The 13,814-nt window shown below is 31.7% G+C and overlaps 1 protein-coding gene across 11 annotated transcripts; it reads right to left on the bottom strand.

The window, feature by feature from the left end:
• Positions 1-3,683: 3,683 nt before the first annotated feature.
• Positions 3,684-9,163, bottom strand: LOC114382337. 11 transcript variants are annotated; one of them, XM_028341675.1, is made up of 11 exons: positions 9,009-9,162; positions 8,823-8,909; positions 7,893-8,024; positions 7,709-7,767; positions 7,278-7,377; positions 6,695-6,747; positions 6,401-6,488; positions 5,341-5,960; positions 4,373-4,597; positions 4,248-4,301; positions 3,684-4,057 (listed from the first exon to the last, which is right to left on the bottom strand). In XM_028341675.1, the coding sequence occupies exons 4-11, from the start codon at positions 7,757-7,759 to the stop codon at positions 3,854-3,856; spliced, it is 1,395 nt and encodes a 464-aa protein (XP_028197476.1). In that variant the 5' UTR covers positions 7,760-7,767; positions 7,893-8,024; positions 8,823-8,909; positions 9,009-9,162; the 3' UTR covers positions 3,684-3,853. The 11 variants fall into 11 exon arrangements, with proteins under 11 accessions (XP_028197476.1, XP_028197469.1, XP_028197471.1 ...); XM_028341668.1 differs by lacking the exon at positions 7,893-8,024 and having other exon boundaries at positions 9,009-9,163; XM_028341670.1 differs by lacking the exon at positions 7,893-8,024 and having other exon boundaries at positions 8,845-8,909; positions 9,009-9,163.
• Positions 9,164-13,814: the final 4,651 nt, after the last annotated feature.

The raw sequence follows: 13,814 nt of genomic DNA, 5'->3' as shown, positions 1-13,814 counted from the left end.
GATTATAGTTGCTGACTTTGTTAGAACTATATATATATATATATATATATATATATATATATATATATATATATATATATATGATACGAAACTGTACGACATGCATGGCAATTGGCAATGATTTTAAGATATAATATATATAAAATATCATTCATATATATGGCTCATTAATTAACATCAATCCTAGGAAGTAAGGACTCTGTCCTTCTCTGCAATTCTCAAAGGGGTGGTGCTTAATCACTGTTTCTTTTCCAACTTCCAAGTTCTCCTCAATGTTATATATGTAAGACCCCACAAAGATAAGATATGCAAAAGGGGGTGGGATAAGTTTCTTGGAGAAAGTGCAAGCCCACTTATTTCTAATACATAGGTATGGATAAAAGATACAACACTTTCTTTAGATTCAGAGAAGGGCTAGCTTCAACTTTTTTGAATGGCAATCGTTGAAAAAATTTTGTACTGTCAAGTATTAAAAGTCTACAATACAATTGGTTTAGTGCCACAAAGTGGATCATATATATTTAAATATGTGATAATGTGATTGTGTGCATACTGGTGCTTATGGATTTGAGATCTGCTCAGGAAGTGGAGCTATGTGGTTATCAATGATTTCATATTAATCTTTTATATTGTGGGGGGATGAGCTAGTTTGTAATTAATTAGCCACTTTTTATGTGTAATGCATTAATGCTAATGTCCCTATCAATTTTCAGTGCCCTTTTCCTTGTTGGGATATGAATTAATTTTTCCCTTTTGGATTGATCTTAGCTCACTACTTACATATCTTAAATTATCTTAAATTTATGCATGTTGGCTAAAGCATTGTTTTTCTAAGGACTAAAAAGAGGGTACTGTCCGTACAAAACAAGACATAAACTTTCCTAGCTAGTTGCTACATGCTGTTGCAAATGGATTTGGGATAAGTTTCACTGTTCCCTCCATAGCTCGCAGGAGCACAGGAAATGGGCTACGTATTGCAAAAGGGATGGAAGGAAATATCAAATATCTTTGGTTGCAGAGTGGAGAATGGAACTTACAGTTCTTCACACTGAAAACTTTGACCACATGTAGATGTGACATCTTTGATTTGATTCCCTTACTATGTTTCCTCATAACGGATCTTTAGAAAACTTAACCAGTATAGTTTTGCCTAAGAATTAATTGGCTTCATTTTATGAATATCATCAATGTAACACTAAATAGTATTGCCTAAGAATTAGTGCATCTAACACAATATTCTAGTGAAGGAAAACAAAACACACAAACAAATAATTTGTACCAATAGTTAACTATCTTAGCTAAGAAAAGGTTGGAGTATTTTTTGAGGTCCTTAGTTTTTGTTGTGCAATTGGGAAATTAAAAGGGTCTTAATTAATAGAATAATTGAGCAATTTTTAGTGAAAGAGGTGTAAAAGACAGTGTTAGAGGTTCACCTTTTTTTCTGGGTCTGTTTATCTTACACAGTTGCTCACATCGATGATTGAGAGCCAGCACATTGATTCATCCCCTTTTAAGAAAAATGTCGGTTGTGCTTGGTTGGTTGAAAAGAATAGCACGCTCAGTTTCACACACGATTAGTTGCAGTATGAGACAAAAAAGCTGAATGATTTAATAAAAGCCCTTCAAGGATCTTATGAAATTAGTCAATAATGTGTTCTGGAAATTAAATTCCATTTATTTCATTTCATACTATAGAAAAACGCAATCAAATAAATTCCTTCTGCATGTCATTGGTCCAAATTCTCATATAGGCAGACCTCTAATCATGTCACTGGCAGAGGCAGTCAAAATCATAGTTAAAGAATTTTAAACGTGTTTGCTTACATATATGGGACATGTTTTCAACAGTTATAACCGACGTGGTTTCTCAAGTAACATATATCCAAACAAAGACTTTGTCAATAATCCTGTGTACCTTGTATTGAATTCAACGTACCAATTACCAAATAACAGATTCTTTTTTTAAAAAAGTGTCTTATAACAATATAAAAGTGATGAATCACGTACATATACATACACTAACCGGGTATCCGTATCTATACTATGTACCTGCTAAATGCTAACTATGGTCAAAATAAACGGAGACTCATTGAACAATGAACACAAACACACTCTTTTTTTCATAAAAGTTTCCAAAGTCGTAAAATTATATTGATTGAAGCAATGTGATGATTTAATTCATAATTTGTTGAAAATAAAGGTACAATTTTCAGAAAACAGCATGTCACATAGTGTATATATTTTTATTATTATGTATGAAGTATCACAAATTTTGTCTGATTAATCTTTTGTCAAAAAAATTAATCACGTAAAATATTTTTTTTTCAACTTAAGTTTTTTTTTTCTATCCAAAACTTTACTTAAGTTATTCATTCCAAGGTTGATTGTGACATCATTGAGTAATGCTACAAAGACTTATATTTTGGTTAAAGTAACATCTAAGAATGATGTAATTGTAATGTGATAGATAAGGCTCAGTTGAGGGTGAGGGAACAAGGAAAGGACGTGGTGCACATGAGGTTTGGGCCAGGGGGCTCACGGGTGGGTGAGGATATTATGTGTCATATCATAACTCTTAAAAGAGAGGAAATGGTATTAGTTGGTGACACCTCAAGGCACTCACACACTCTTCTATGGTTCGCAGCCATTTTATTTTGTGCATCTAAATTATTTGATTAGACACACTTTGCTTTGCTTCCGTTTCACGTGCATTCCTGTGCTATCTTGAGCTGTCACATTATCATTTTGTTCCCACTTCTCCCTAACTGCCCCATTTCATCATCCCCTTAATTTAACACCTCTCCATGCTTCCTTCGGGGTAGCAATCTCCTCTTCATTCTTCTTTTGGAAACTTGTTCCTGGCCACGATAACGCCTCAAGTTCAAAATGGAGTTTAGCGTCGGTAGAGTTTATTTCTTAGATCATTTGACGGCTGAACACAAATATGCTTGGCCAGTTTTGTTTATTTCGTTTCAAAATTCAAGTGCTTTTGAATAGACACAAAAAGACCACGTTTAACTTTCACCCCTTGATATTCAAAAAAAAAAAAAAAACAAACAAACTTTCACCCTTGGGCCTCTGAAATACACGATCTTTATGGGGTTGTCTGCATAAAGGAGTAATTTTGAAAGCTTCTCTACTGTAGAACTTTTGTCTAGTAGAGAAGCCCTTGAGAACATTTCTAGCCTTGTATCCAGGCTCTATACACTACTTTTCATACAAGACATGAGAAAAAGAGAGAAGTGTATTACAATATAATGTAATGTAATGAAAGGATATGGGGAAAAATTAATTCTAAAAAATATTATGAAAAAGAGAAGCATGAATAATATAACTCTTTCGTAGAAAGCACAGCCACTAAAATGCTGCAAGATGAAGCCCACAGCATTGTTTATCACAATCATGATGAGCTCCAGGCTATAGAGGGCCTTAGGGTAAGGTGGGATGTGTGACTCAATGACCCAACCCCTAGATGCTTCCGGTTCCTCTCCCCAAAATTAAAGATACAATTTCCTTTTTCTTAAAAAAAGTGATTGAAGAATCTTGAAAAATTTATATACATAGTGCATTACCAGTTCCCTTCATTCACTCAACGATTCATTTGCAACATTTAGTTAGACACAGCTCTGATCAGATTAGTCGGGCATCAAGATTAGTGCACTAAGAAAATCATACTATAAGGGTGTAAGGCATTAAGCATCGCAAACTATTGTAGGACAACTAATGATTCCTCATGTTTACAATTCAAAATTTCTGTGCCTTTGTAGATATAAAATTGTGCAAATGTAATACCTAAATTTCAACAAGATTCTTTTGACTATAGATTTCCATGGATTGTTTTACATATGGACTTCTAAGTAAACTTCCTACGTACATTTCTTTTGCTAAGACTAAGGGGAGGAGAATCTTTAGCAATGATAGAAGAGCCAGCTTGGCTAACACGCAACCTCTTTGACCCACGTTGCCTTGGGTATGGGTGAATTTTAGCCAATTCTCGCACACGATGTACCACATTAAATGGCAAGGGACGCAGGGCAAGCTCGTCATTTTGCTCAGCCTGTAATCACCACATGATCATTTACATTTCCCCAAACTAAATCTTGGCAGAGATAACATATATGAAAAAGAAATAAAAAAACTTCATTTAAGGTTTGAAATTACATTACTGGCACACCAATTTAAGTTTGAGACATGCATATGAAACATCAATTAACAAGTTTTCTAGAAAGGAAAAAAAGAAAGCTAACCTCTCTCGAGGTTTTCTGTGCAGAACTGGCTCTCAAAAGGTTCCGCCACTTGTCCTGCAGAAATCACATTTAGAAAACAGGTTTGGAAGAAGGAGCAACTAAACGAGTAAAGCTTTGTGAAGTACCCTGAGATCTATGGGAGTTCGGTAGCTTGAAGAAGAAAACAGAAACCTCTTTATGTCAGTCCATCGACCAACTCCATATTCAGATATGCCTTCAACCAACTTCAACACTTCAGGGAGAGTCCACATCTTCTGATGCTTTCTTCGATCTTTCCTTCTAGATCTTTTTGATGTTGAACATTCATCCTCGGATTCCGAGGGAAATAACTCCTTGTCATACTCAAGTTTCTAGAAAAGAAATATGTCTTATTAAATGAAGGAGAATAATTTAGATCTGCAGACCGTAACCATGGGTATTAGACAAGTAAATCAATATGCAGTAATCGTCTCTAAATTTACAATTTTCCAACTAACACGAGAAATTTAATCTCCTAGATAACATAAATACCAATCCTCAACCGCAGGAACGATTCTGTTTCAAAAGCCCAGTCAAAGAAACAGTTATGGACCTTAACTTAGCAGAAATGAACTATATCATACTTTAGAAATGAAAGAATATAAATTTATGACTGTGATAGGTTATAAATGACCCTGCAATTGAGAAAGTGTACAAAGAAACCAAGCACCACTAACACTCAGAGCTAAGACAAGAGGGAAGCATGGTGAAGGCATGAAGCTCATTCATAAATTAGCACGTAAGTTGAATCAAGCATCACACTTCAATTCATTAAGAGTCAGTGGACTAAATGTTAACAAATAATACAAACTGAGAAATAAAATTTATAAATAGGTCACATAATTATCAAATATTGATATTCAAGCTCAAGCATAAGTATCCAAAGCCAGAAGTTAGAGAATGTATATGAAAACAGATCATAAAGTAATACATACACAATGATAGAATTATAACTAAAGAAAGAATCTCTCTCTCAAAACCCAAAGGGCAGGTGACGAAGAAAGGATCCTCAATCCTCACATCTACTGAAGAAAATATACAAAAAGGAATAAGATGCCTCTAATGAAAACCGTACCTCTTTCTCCAGACGCCTTTTGCGAACTTGCAACTCAGGAAGCATCACATCACTATTTTCATTACTAGACTTCTCGCTTGGACTCTTTTTCAATGCTTTAATTCTTATATGAAGTACATCACATGATGAGTCACTTAAATGTTCAGTTTTTGTAACAGCAGTTGGTGCCTTTTCCTTTGACCTTGAATTTGAAAATTCTTCAATGTACCTCTGGGTAGGCTTTCGGAATCTCTTCTCTCTAAGTACAGCAGGTTGGCCTTTTTCAACAGGACCTTTTCCCTTCTTACAAGTCAATATACCAGCAGCTAAATGACTATTGTTATCCAACTCTTGCAGATGTTGTATATCAAGTGAAATGTTGTATCTGCAATTTACTTTTGATGGTTGACTTGGATTGTTCCTGAAGGCACCATGTGCTTCATAGGTTATTGTCTCATCTAGAGAATCATTTTTGCATTCAGATTTTGCAATAGGTACTTTGGTTGATTCTAAAACCCCACCAACAATGCTACTTCCGCTTAATCCGGAAGAATGACTTTCAGAACTTGAAATTTGCAAGAGTGAACCTTCAAAAGGACCTGAGCCTAGTACCTCCTCAAATTTGTCGGCAAATCCAAAATCTGCAGATTGCAAAAATAAATTTCAATAAGCAAAACAGAAAGGAGTAATAAAAAACAGGAAGCAGAAACTAATTTTTTTCTTTCTATCTATCAAAACATCATAGCAGAATATTACATCTTTATAGTTGTCAATTGTCATGAACCAACTATGCCAAAATTTCAAGTTGTTAGGTTAAAACACAGTTTTATATTTCATTTCTAACAGTTCTCCCTCAAGGAACCTTTGGGCTTGAAGTATAGACAATGCACAGGCCTACCTTGTGTTAACAACCAACTTTTTTATTAGAAGAATAGCAGAAAAAGCTCATTTTCAAACCTAGATCATTTAGTCAGAGACTATCATATAATGTCATGAACCAATTATTTCAAAAGCATAATTTGTAAAGGGAAGACACATGAATTGTTTTATATTACATCTCTAAGAACAGTTAATTATTTACCCAAAAAATATTCTTCACATGCACCAGCAAAACCACCAGTTCCTTCAAGATCATCAATTTCAACATCATCCAGCAATCCATCAAGGACCTAACAAAATTAAAAAGAATTTTCATACCCACAAATAAATAATTTAGCAACTAGTAATGTTATGCAATTGACATTAGATAAGGTGATACAAACCTGAGAAAATAGACTCAAGCAGTCAAATAATCAATAACAAACAGTATAAATATAAAAATATATGAATCACTAGCTTCACTATCACCCCAACATTAACAGTGTAGACAAATTACCTCCAGTTCCAAATCATCCTTGTCATTCAAAGTTGTATGAGAATCCAAACTACCTGATGAATGTAAACACACTAATATTAAATATAACATCACAATAATCACCAAAGTTTGAACGCAAAAAGTATTGTTGTGCTCTGAATATAATAAGACAACGTCAATACAGCGTTATCAACCATTAAAATTTATCTAATCCAAGATAATATCTCAAGTATAAAAAGTTTTATTTAATATCTTTGAAAATGCAACATCAATTCTAAACTTCTAAGTAATCTCTATCAACAATATTCAAGTTCTTATACAGCTTGCTTCTCCTTTCATTCTTCATTCTTTCACCTCATCATCTTACTTCATTTATTCATTTTTTCAGCAACAAAATGCAAACCCAAAATAATAGCTTCTTGCCAATGGTCAAAGTAAAATGTCATTTCCTGAGATATGGATTTAAAGCAATAGAAACAGAAAGAACAGCTTTAATTCATTTGAGAAATACCACTACTTGATTTTAAACAAAATTCAAATCCACACGAAAGTTTTTCAGCATCATAGCATTTCCCTATATTCTCCTCATTAAAATGTAATATACCATCCAGGGAAGCATGAACGTTTCTAGGTTCTGCAAGCAAATGCTCAACTTCCATTACTTCATCTTGAAGAGCAGGTACAAATGATTCATCCACCTGAACCTAGGGAAATTTAGAACAGAGAAATCATAAGTGATAAGTTTTAGGCAAAACCATATTGATATTTTGTTTATTTCAAATAGTAAAGAAGAGAATTATGAAACAATGACGTAAATCCATGCAAATAGTCACATAAATAGCTTTAAAATGCTTCTGTCAAAATATTAAGCTTGCCAGGACCAAGTATACTGCAGATCAAGAAAACCTTCCAATCATAGGGGTACAGTTGACTTGCACTTAGTAAAAAGAACGTGAATAGTGAACTAACATGATAGAATAAAAAATAAAAATATCTGTACTTAAAGGAATAACACAACGATGACAAAAATCTTACTCTTTGGCATTTCATATTGGAACACTTCCGCAAATATTCTTCCCGATCCATCTCATGCCCTACAATTTCAATGTGCATCAGCTTAATCATTTTGTTCTCATTTATATCCACATATATATACATGTGATTTTCACTTGTAAAATACATATACATATATTGGAAAGAAAAAATTAAGGTACAGTACCGTAGGTGCTTTTAGTATTGTTCTCCAATCAAAGCGACCAAAATCAAAATTCATCTATTTTTCATCTATAATAATTCTCCAAAAGCCCTCTTGACTTGATTACAACTTCCACATCTCAGATTATTCAAATCTCTAACAGTACACAAATAAAACCAATGGATTTCAAATACATGATTGTCAAAATTCAGAACAAATGCTATTGTAAGAAGGGAATGGGGCAAAAAAAACAAGTGGGAAGCAAAATGTCCTCTAAGAGAGAAAAAATAAAATCCATAAACAAAACAAAACACTACAAAGTCCTTCAGTCCTTCTGTACATCCTTAAGAGAAACCAAAAGGCAAAATAGCATACAGAGGCCACAAAAACACTCCCATTGCTCGTTTAAAATCTAAACACCGCTCAATTCACAGAGATCAAATCACTGCCAGAACCAGAACCACATGCAGCCTCAGAATATTCCCTCTCTAATTCCACTCATAGCCTTCTTTTACTCTAAAGAACACACTCAACCAAATTGACCAAAACCACCATGACCACTGCTGCTCATACTATATTATATCAATACAAGTAAACTTTTATATTTATAATGTGAAAATATATCCCTGGCACAGACAGTTAATCATTACAAAGACAATCCATATCACGGTGAAGCTTGCAATCAACAGCATTACATGCAGCACAGATTGAAACACACCCTATCTATTTAATTTAAGTCCTTCTCAAATAAATAATAAATAAATAAAAACAAGATTAAGGTTCCGATTAAAAGCCAAAGAAAAAACAATTAAAAGATATAGTAAGCTACGGAATAAACGCAATCCAATTATTCTCGCCCGCAATCTTCTGCTTTAGTTTTTTTTAACAGTAAAATCGAGCTACTTAAGACAACGTGAGCGAAGTAACCGAGAAAATAGAGATTAAGAAATGAACCGTGAAAATTGAAAACCCGAACCTCGTTCATTCATCGATCCGAACTATACGATGCTAAGCTCAGAAATTAAACAGTGACAGAGAGAACTGAATTAAGTAAAAAAAAACGAACACAGAGAATATTAAGATCTAATCTGCAGCAGAAAGCAGGGAGAGAAGTAGTGAGAACTAGGTCGAAGATGGAACCTCGAAGTGTTGAATTGAAGACAGAGAGAGTGAGAGAGAAATTCGTGCGAATGTTCGAAACCGAAAAAGGCCAAAACCGCCAAAAAAGCGTCACGAAACGGAGGGATGGAAGGTGAGGTGTTTCTATTCGACGGAATCCCAAGTTTTTTTAAATTTTTTTTTTTTTTAATTTTTCCGACGCAAGTTGTCATCGAAATTGAGCGTTTCGACTTGGAGTCTGCAGAACCCGACACGTATCCCACATTCGCTGGTTCTGTTTGTGGTCGCTTTCTTACCCCCGACGCTGTTACGTCTCAACGCTGTCTGTCACAAACTCCGTTACTCTCCCCACTTGCCTCTTAAAGCGACGTCGTTTGGTCCCGTCACTCACTCGTCCCTCGCGTTTTTCTCGTGTCCATCTGCTAGCTGTCAACGGTTTTAAATTTAACAATTCTATAAATACTTATCATTTTGACGCTTGAAACGTGAGGCGTTAACATATTGCTTTAAGAAAGACGGCATATTTGAATTTAGTTTTCGGAATGTATATAAATTTTGAAAGAATATAATTTAACCACAAATTAATTTTTCAATTTTGTAATTAATGTCAAATTTTTTCTAAAAAATATAATTTATTATTAAATTAATTCTTAAATATTATAATTTAATGACAAAATAATCTCACATATTTAATAATAGAACTATCATCTTATTTCATTTTTGTACGTTAAAAGTTAAATTTTTATTTTTTATTTTTAGAGATAAAATTTACCATTATCTCATATTAAGAGAAAAAAATAAATATTTGCCTTTGATTTGTATCAAGTGTTAACTAGTTGGGTGATTAAGTCATTCATTCTATTGTCATTCCATATTTTTGTTTGGTACAAAAACAAAATCCAATCACCTAATTGTTTTCATATTTTTGAAGTATTTTTATTTTGCTTATATTATTTAAAATATTGTAATATTTTAAATTATACTTTCTTTTTTAATCTACTTTTTTTACAGAACATAATGTTTTAATGATTAATATATTTCTAAATCATTTAAATATATTAAAACAATTGATTGTAAGGACTAGAATTTACTTATTCTGGTTAATTAGAAGGGTTTATTCAGAAAAAAATATATTGTATATGGTGATTAAATCAAAGGCTCCCTCATGAATGATAACATATATTCTCACATAATTATAGATAAATATGGGCATATGTAAGAGGAAATCAATACTTTGTCAATATGTCATATAGATATAATTCAGCAAAAAAAATGTCATATAGATATAACATACATAATTATATGTTTAATTTCGTTATATATCCGTGATCTTATATGTCCACACACGCACATATGCCATATACTTAATATAATTTGTGTATACGTCCTTTGTTAGGAACATTTGATTAAAAAAATTACTCATACATAATTAAATTTCATTAAGTAATAAGAAACAGAAGAAGAAAATCAAAAATTCTCACCTTTAAATTTTGAAATAATTTAAATATCTGACTAAATAAGAATGTAATTATGTGATATTAATTTTTAATTAAAACTCTTCAATTTATCTTGATAGTATACATAAAAAAATAAGACTCAAGTATATAACTTATATGTTATTATTTAGTTAAAATTAAAGTTATACTTTAATAATATATAGTGAGTCTTAATATTGACTTTTACATATAAGTTATCAAGATAAGATTCAAATTTAAATTGGAAAACAACATCAACATATTTATGATATTATACCTAAACTTTATCTTATATACAATATACTTAGGATGAGAATATATGCTAGATCATTTACGAGTGAGTCTTTGGTTTGCTCACCATATATTTTTCTTGACACGAGGTTTTACCAAATAAACTAATTCAAGTTTAGTTTCAGATAAAAAAACAGAAAGTTATACACTGAAAATATATTAACAATATAATTTTTTTTACACGGTCATTCAATCACAATTTATCATGTATGGTAAGTTTATTAACTTTTAAAATAATTATTTTAAAGTAATTCAAATGATTATATGTAATGATTACCATATCTAGAGAGTGAAAAATCCAAAACCTTTAATTAGAATTTTTGTTAAGCGATTAGAACATTAGCTTTAACAATTGTCATGTTTGATGATTATCTTTGTAATTTTATTTATTTATGACTTGAGTATGAACGAATTGATGTTATGTCTGCTTGTTTTTAATATTATGTGGATATGTTTTAATGTTATGTTTGAATTATATAAGAATGAATTTTACTATAATTGTAATAAAAAATTTAATTAAAATTTTATTGATTTATTATTATTATTATTATTAACTTTATATGTATACATAAGTAAAGCGCGAGTTGCAGACCCAACAGATACAAGAATGGGAATTAAGATTACTACCAACACAAGTATGAAGTAAGGTATGTATATTATTTTTAAATGCGAATACGAGGATAAATACTATTGAATTCTAACCAAATCCTACCCATTATCATCCCTAAGCGTGCATAAGCTTAGAAAGTCTTGCATCCTGCCAAAGTTTATTGTGATCGTTAGATTAAGTTATTCAAAAATGAATGACCCAGATTGAAAAATGAAGTGGTAAACCGATCAGACAGGTTATGTTCAGTTATTTTAAATTTAAAAAAAACACATACCAAACAAGCAAAGCTTTTGTCACATAAGCAAGGATTGCACAAAGTGTGTGAACGCGGTCACAAATATGGTCCTTGATTGGGTTGTTCGACTACTAGATTGTTCAGCATCAAGTCACAAACACCAGCTAGAAAATCAAAGTCTCCATGGTAACCATTGTGGCGCCATCTTTGATGGTCAACAAAGGTTTGTGTTGGGTAATCAACCCTCTATCAAATAAAATTACTCACACTTACAAAAAATCCTAAGAACACAATAAAAATTACATCGTAGGAAAAATAATAATGAATACAAGAATTTAGTATGGTTCAGGACCTCTTGCTTATATCCATGGAACCGACTCAAAAGTATTTCACTATCACAAAATGATTATAAGATTGTAACTCACCATAAATTGTGTATCACTCTACAAACTTGAGTACCACAGTCAATGGTTACAAGAAATAATAACACTCTCATACAAAAATATTTTTTTCTCAATAAAGTGACTTTGTTTTACAATCTCTCTTCTCACGCACTCTCTCTTCATGTGTATCTTTTCTACTAATTTTCTTCTCTATTTATAGTGAAGATTGTTACCAACTATAATAAATAATTTCTCTTGAAAGTTGAAACAAAAACAAATTTCAATGCTTAGGCTTCATTTAGTAAAATACAATTTTCTATTTTGCATTTAAACCCCCTAAATCTTAGTAATAAAAACTCAGTTCTCACTATACATTAAATGCACGTTATCTTTTAGCTTCCTACTCTACCTTTGTGACAGAGCTTTGTGGAAATAGGTATGAAGTAGAAATGATACTAATGCTCTGATACGATGACCGTCAAGTTCAAACGTTAAAGAAAACAAAATGGAAAACCCACAGTGCGTCAGGGAGAAAGCACAAATGCATGATTGGTAAACATCATCAAATGCAAGCTTGGTCACTCGAAAGGAAAAAAAAGACCTTGTGTTTCTCCCATTCAGTGAAATTTCATTTTCTCTAAAATTATAAAATACTATCATTTATCCACATTTCTTTTTTTAATTTTTAAGAAAATGTAAAAAGTTCTTCACAATCGATATCCACACAATGGTCCGAGCCATTTATTTTTGGACCACTTAATCTAACAGCCATAGTAAATTTTGGTATGGTGCAAGACTTTTGAGCTTGTGCATGCTAGAACTCGTTGTACAAGATATCCATTTAGGGACAAAAGATGAATAGTGTGCCACTTTTAGGTACCAAATTGTGGGTTAACTCTAAAGACATTCAAATTGTGGGTTTGGCAGAGGGGGAGGAAAGTGATAAGAGTTTGTAGAGGGATGATGATGGAAGAAATGGATTTCAAGAAGTAAGGTGGAGAGTCTTTTGTGATGGTAAAAGATCGTCACAATTTGTATATTCATAATCTATATTTAGTAGGGGTTCCACAAATTGCATGACATCACATAAAAATTAAAATTACATAGATCCCACTTTAGCATACTACATGTTGTGCACATATTTTTATTTGTAATTGTTTTCTAGTATTAAAATATTTTATTAAATAAAATTATTAAAGTTAAAATAGGTTTGATTGTAATATGATTTTCTTATTTTGTTCAATCCGTAATTTTGGTCTCTCCATTTTAAAAATTAAGACATTTAGATCTCTTATTTTAAGAAATTATATGATTTTAGTCCTCCTATTTTAAAACAGAGACATTTAATCCTCTTATTTGGTCAAATTCTCAATTTTATTTACATTTTATTTCTTTTCTTTTGGTCCAATTGGACTCTAAATCTAACATATTCATTTAAGGTATCATAAAAATGATTTAATTAATTACAAAATAAGAAATAAAATATAGGCAAATTTAAATATTAAACTAAAATTGTAGATTTTCTAAAATATAGGAACAAAAATTATGAATTTTCTAAAATATGGGGATCAAATGTTTGTATTTTGAAATAAGAAGATCAAAATGATAGACTATTTAAAATAGAAGAACCAAATATTTTAATTTTAAAATAGAAAGATCCAAAATACTAATTGAGTAAAATAGATAGGCTAAAATTACATTTAAGTCAAATAATTAACAAGTGTCACAAAATAGTAAACACCAAAAACAAAGTTTCAACTTTGTGAGGGATAAAATCAAAACTTGCTAATTTTATAAGAATTAAAAATATATTTAAGTCTTAAAAATTTATGC

This window comes from Glycine soja, chromosome 13 (genome assembly GCF_004193775.1).
Source record: "Glycine soja cultivar W05 chromosome 13, ASM419377v2, whole genome shotgun sequence".
In the NCBI taxonomy this organism is placed as follows: Eukaryota; Viridiplantae; Streptophyta; class Magnoliopsida; order Fabales; family Fabaceae; genus Glycine; species Glycine soja.
Note: the sequence above shows the minus strand (reverse complement) of the source record. Positions and strands in the feature narration are given on the sequence as shown.

Coding starts and splice junctions, on each gene's coding strand:
- LOC114382337 (XM_028341666.1), bottom strand. CDS start 7,861: ATGTATATGTATTTTACAAGTGAAAATCACATGTATATATATGTGGAT. Junction 6,489..6,694: donor AGGATGATTTGGAACTGGAG/GTAATTTGTCTA, acceptor TAATTTTGTTAG/GTCCTTGATGGATTGCTGGA. Junction 4,302..4,372: donor GAACTCCCATAGATCTCAGG/GTACTTCACAAA, acceptor TGATTTCTGCAG/GACAAGTGGCGGAACCTTTT.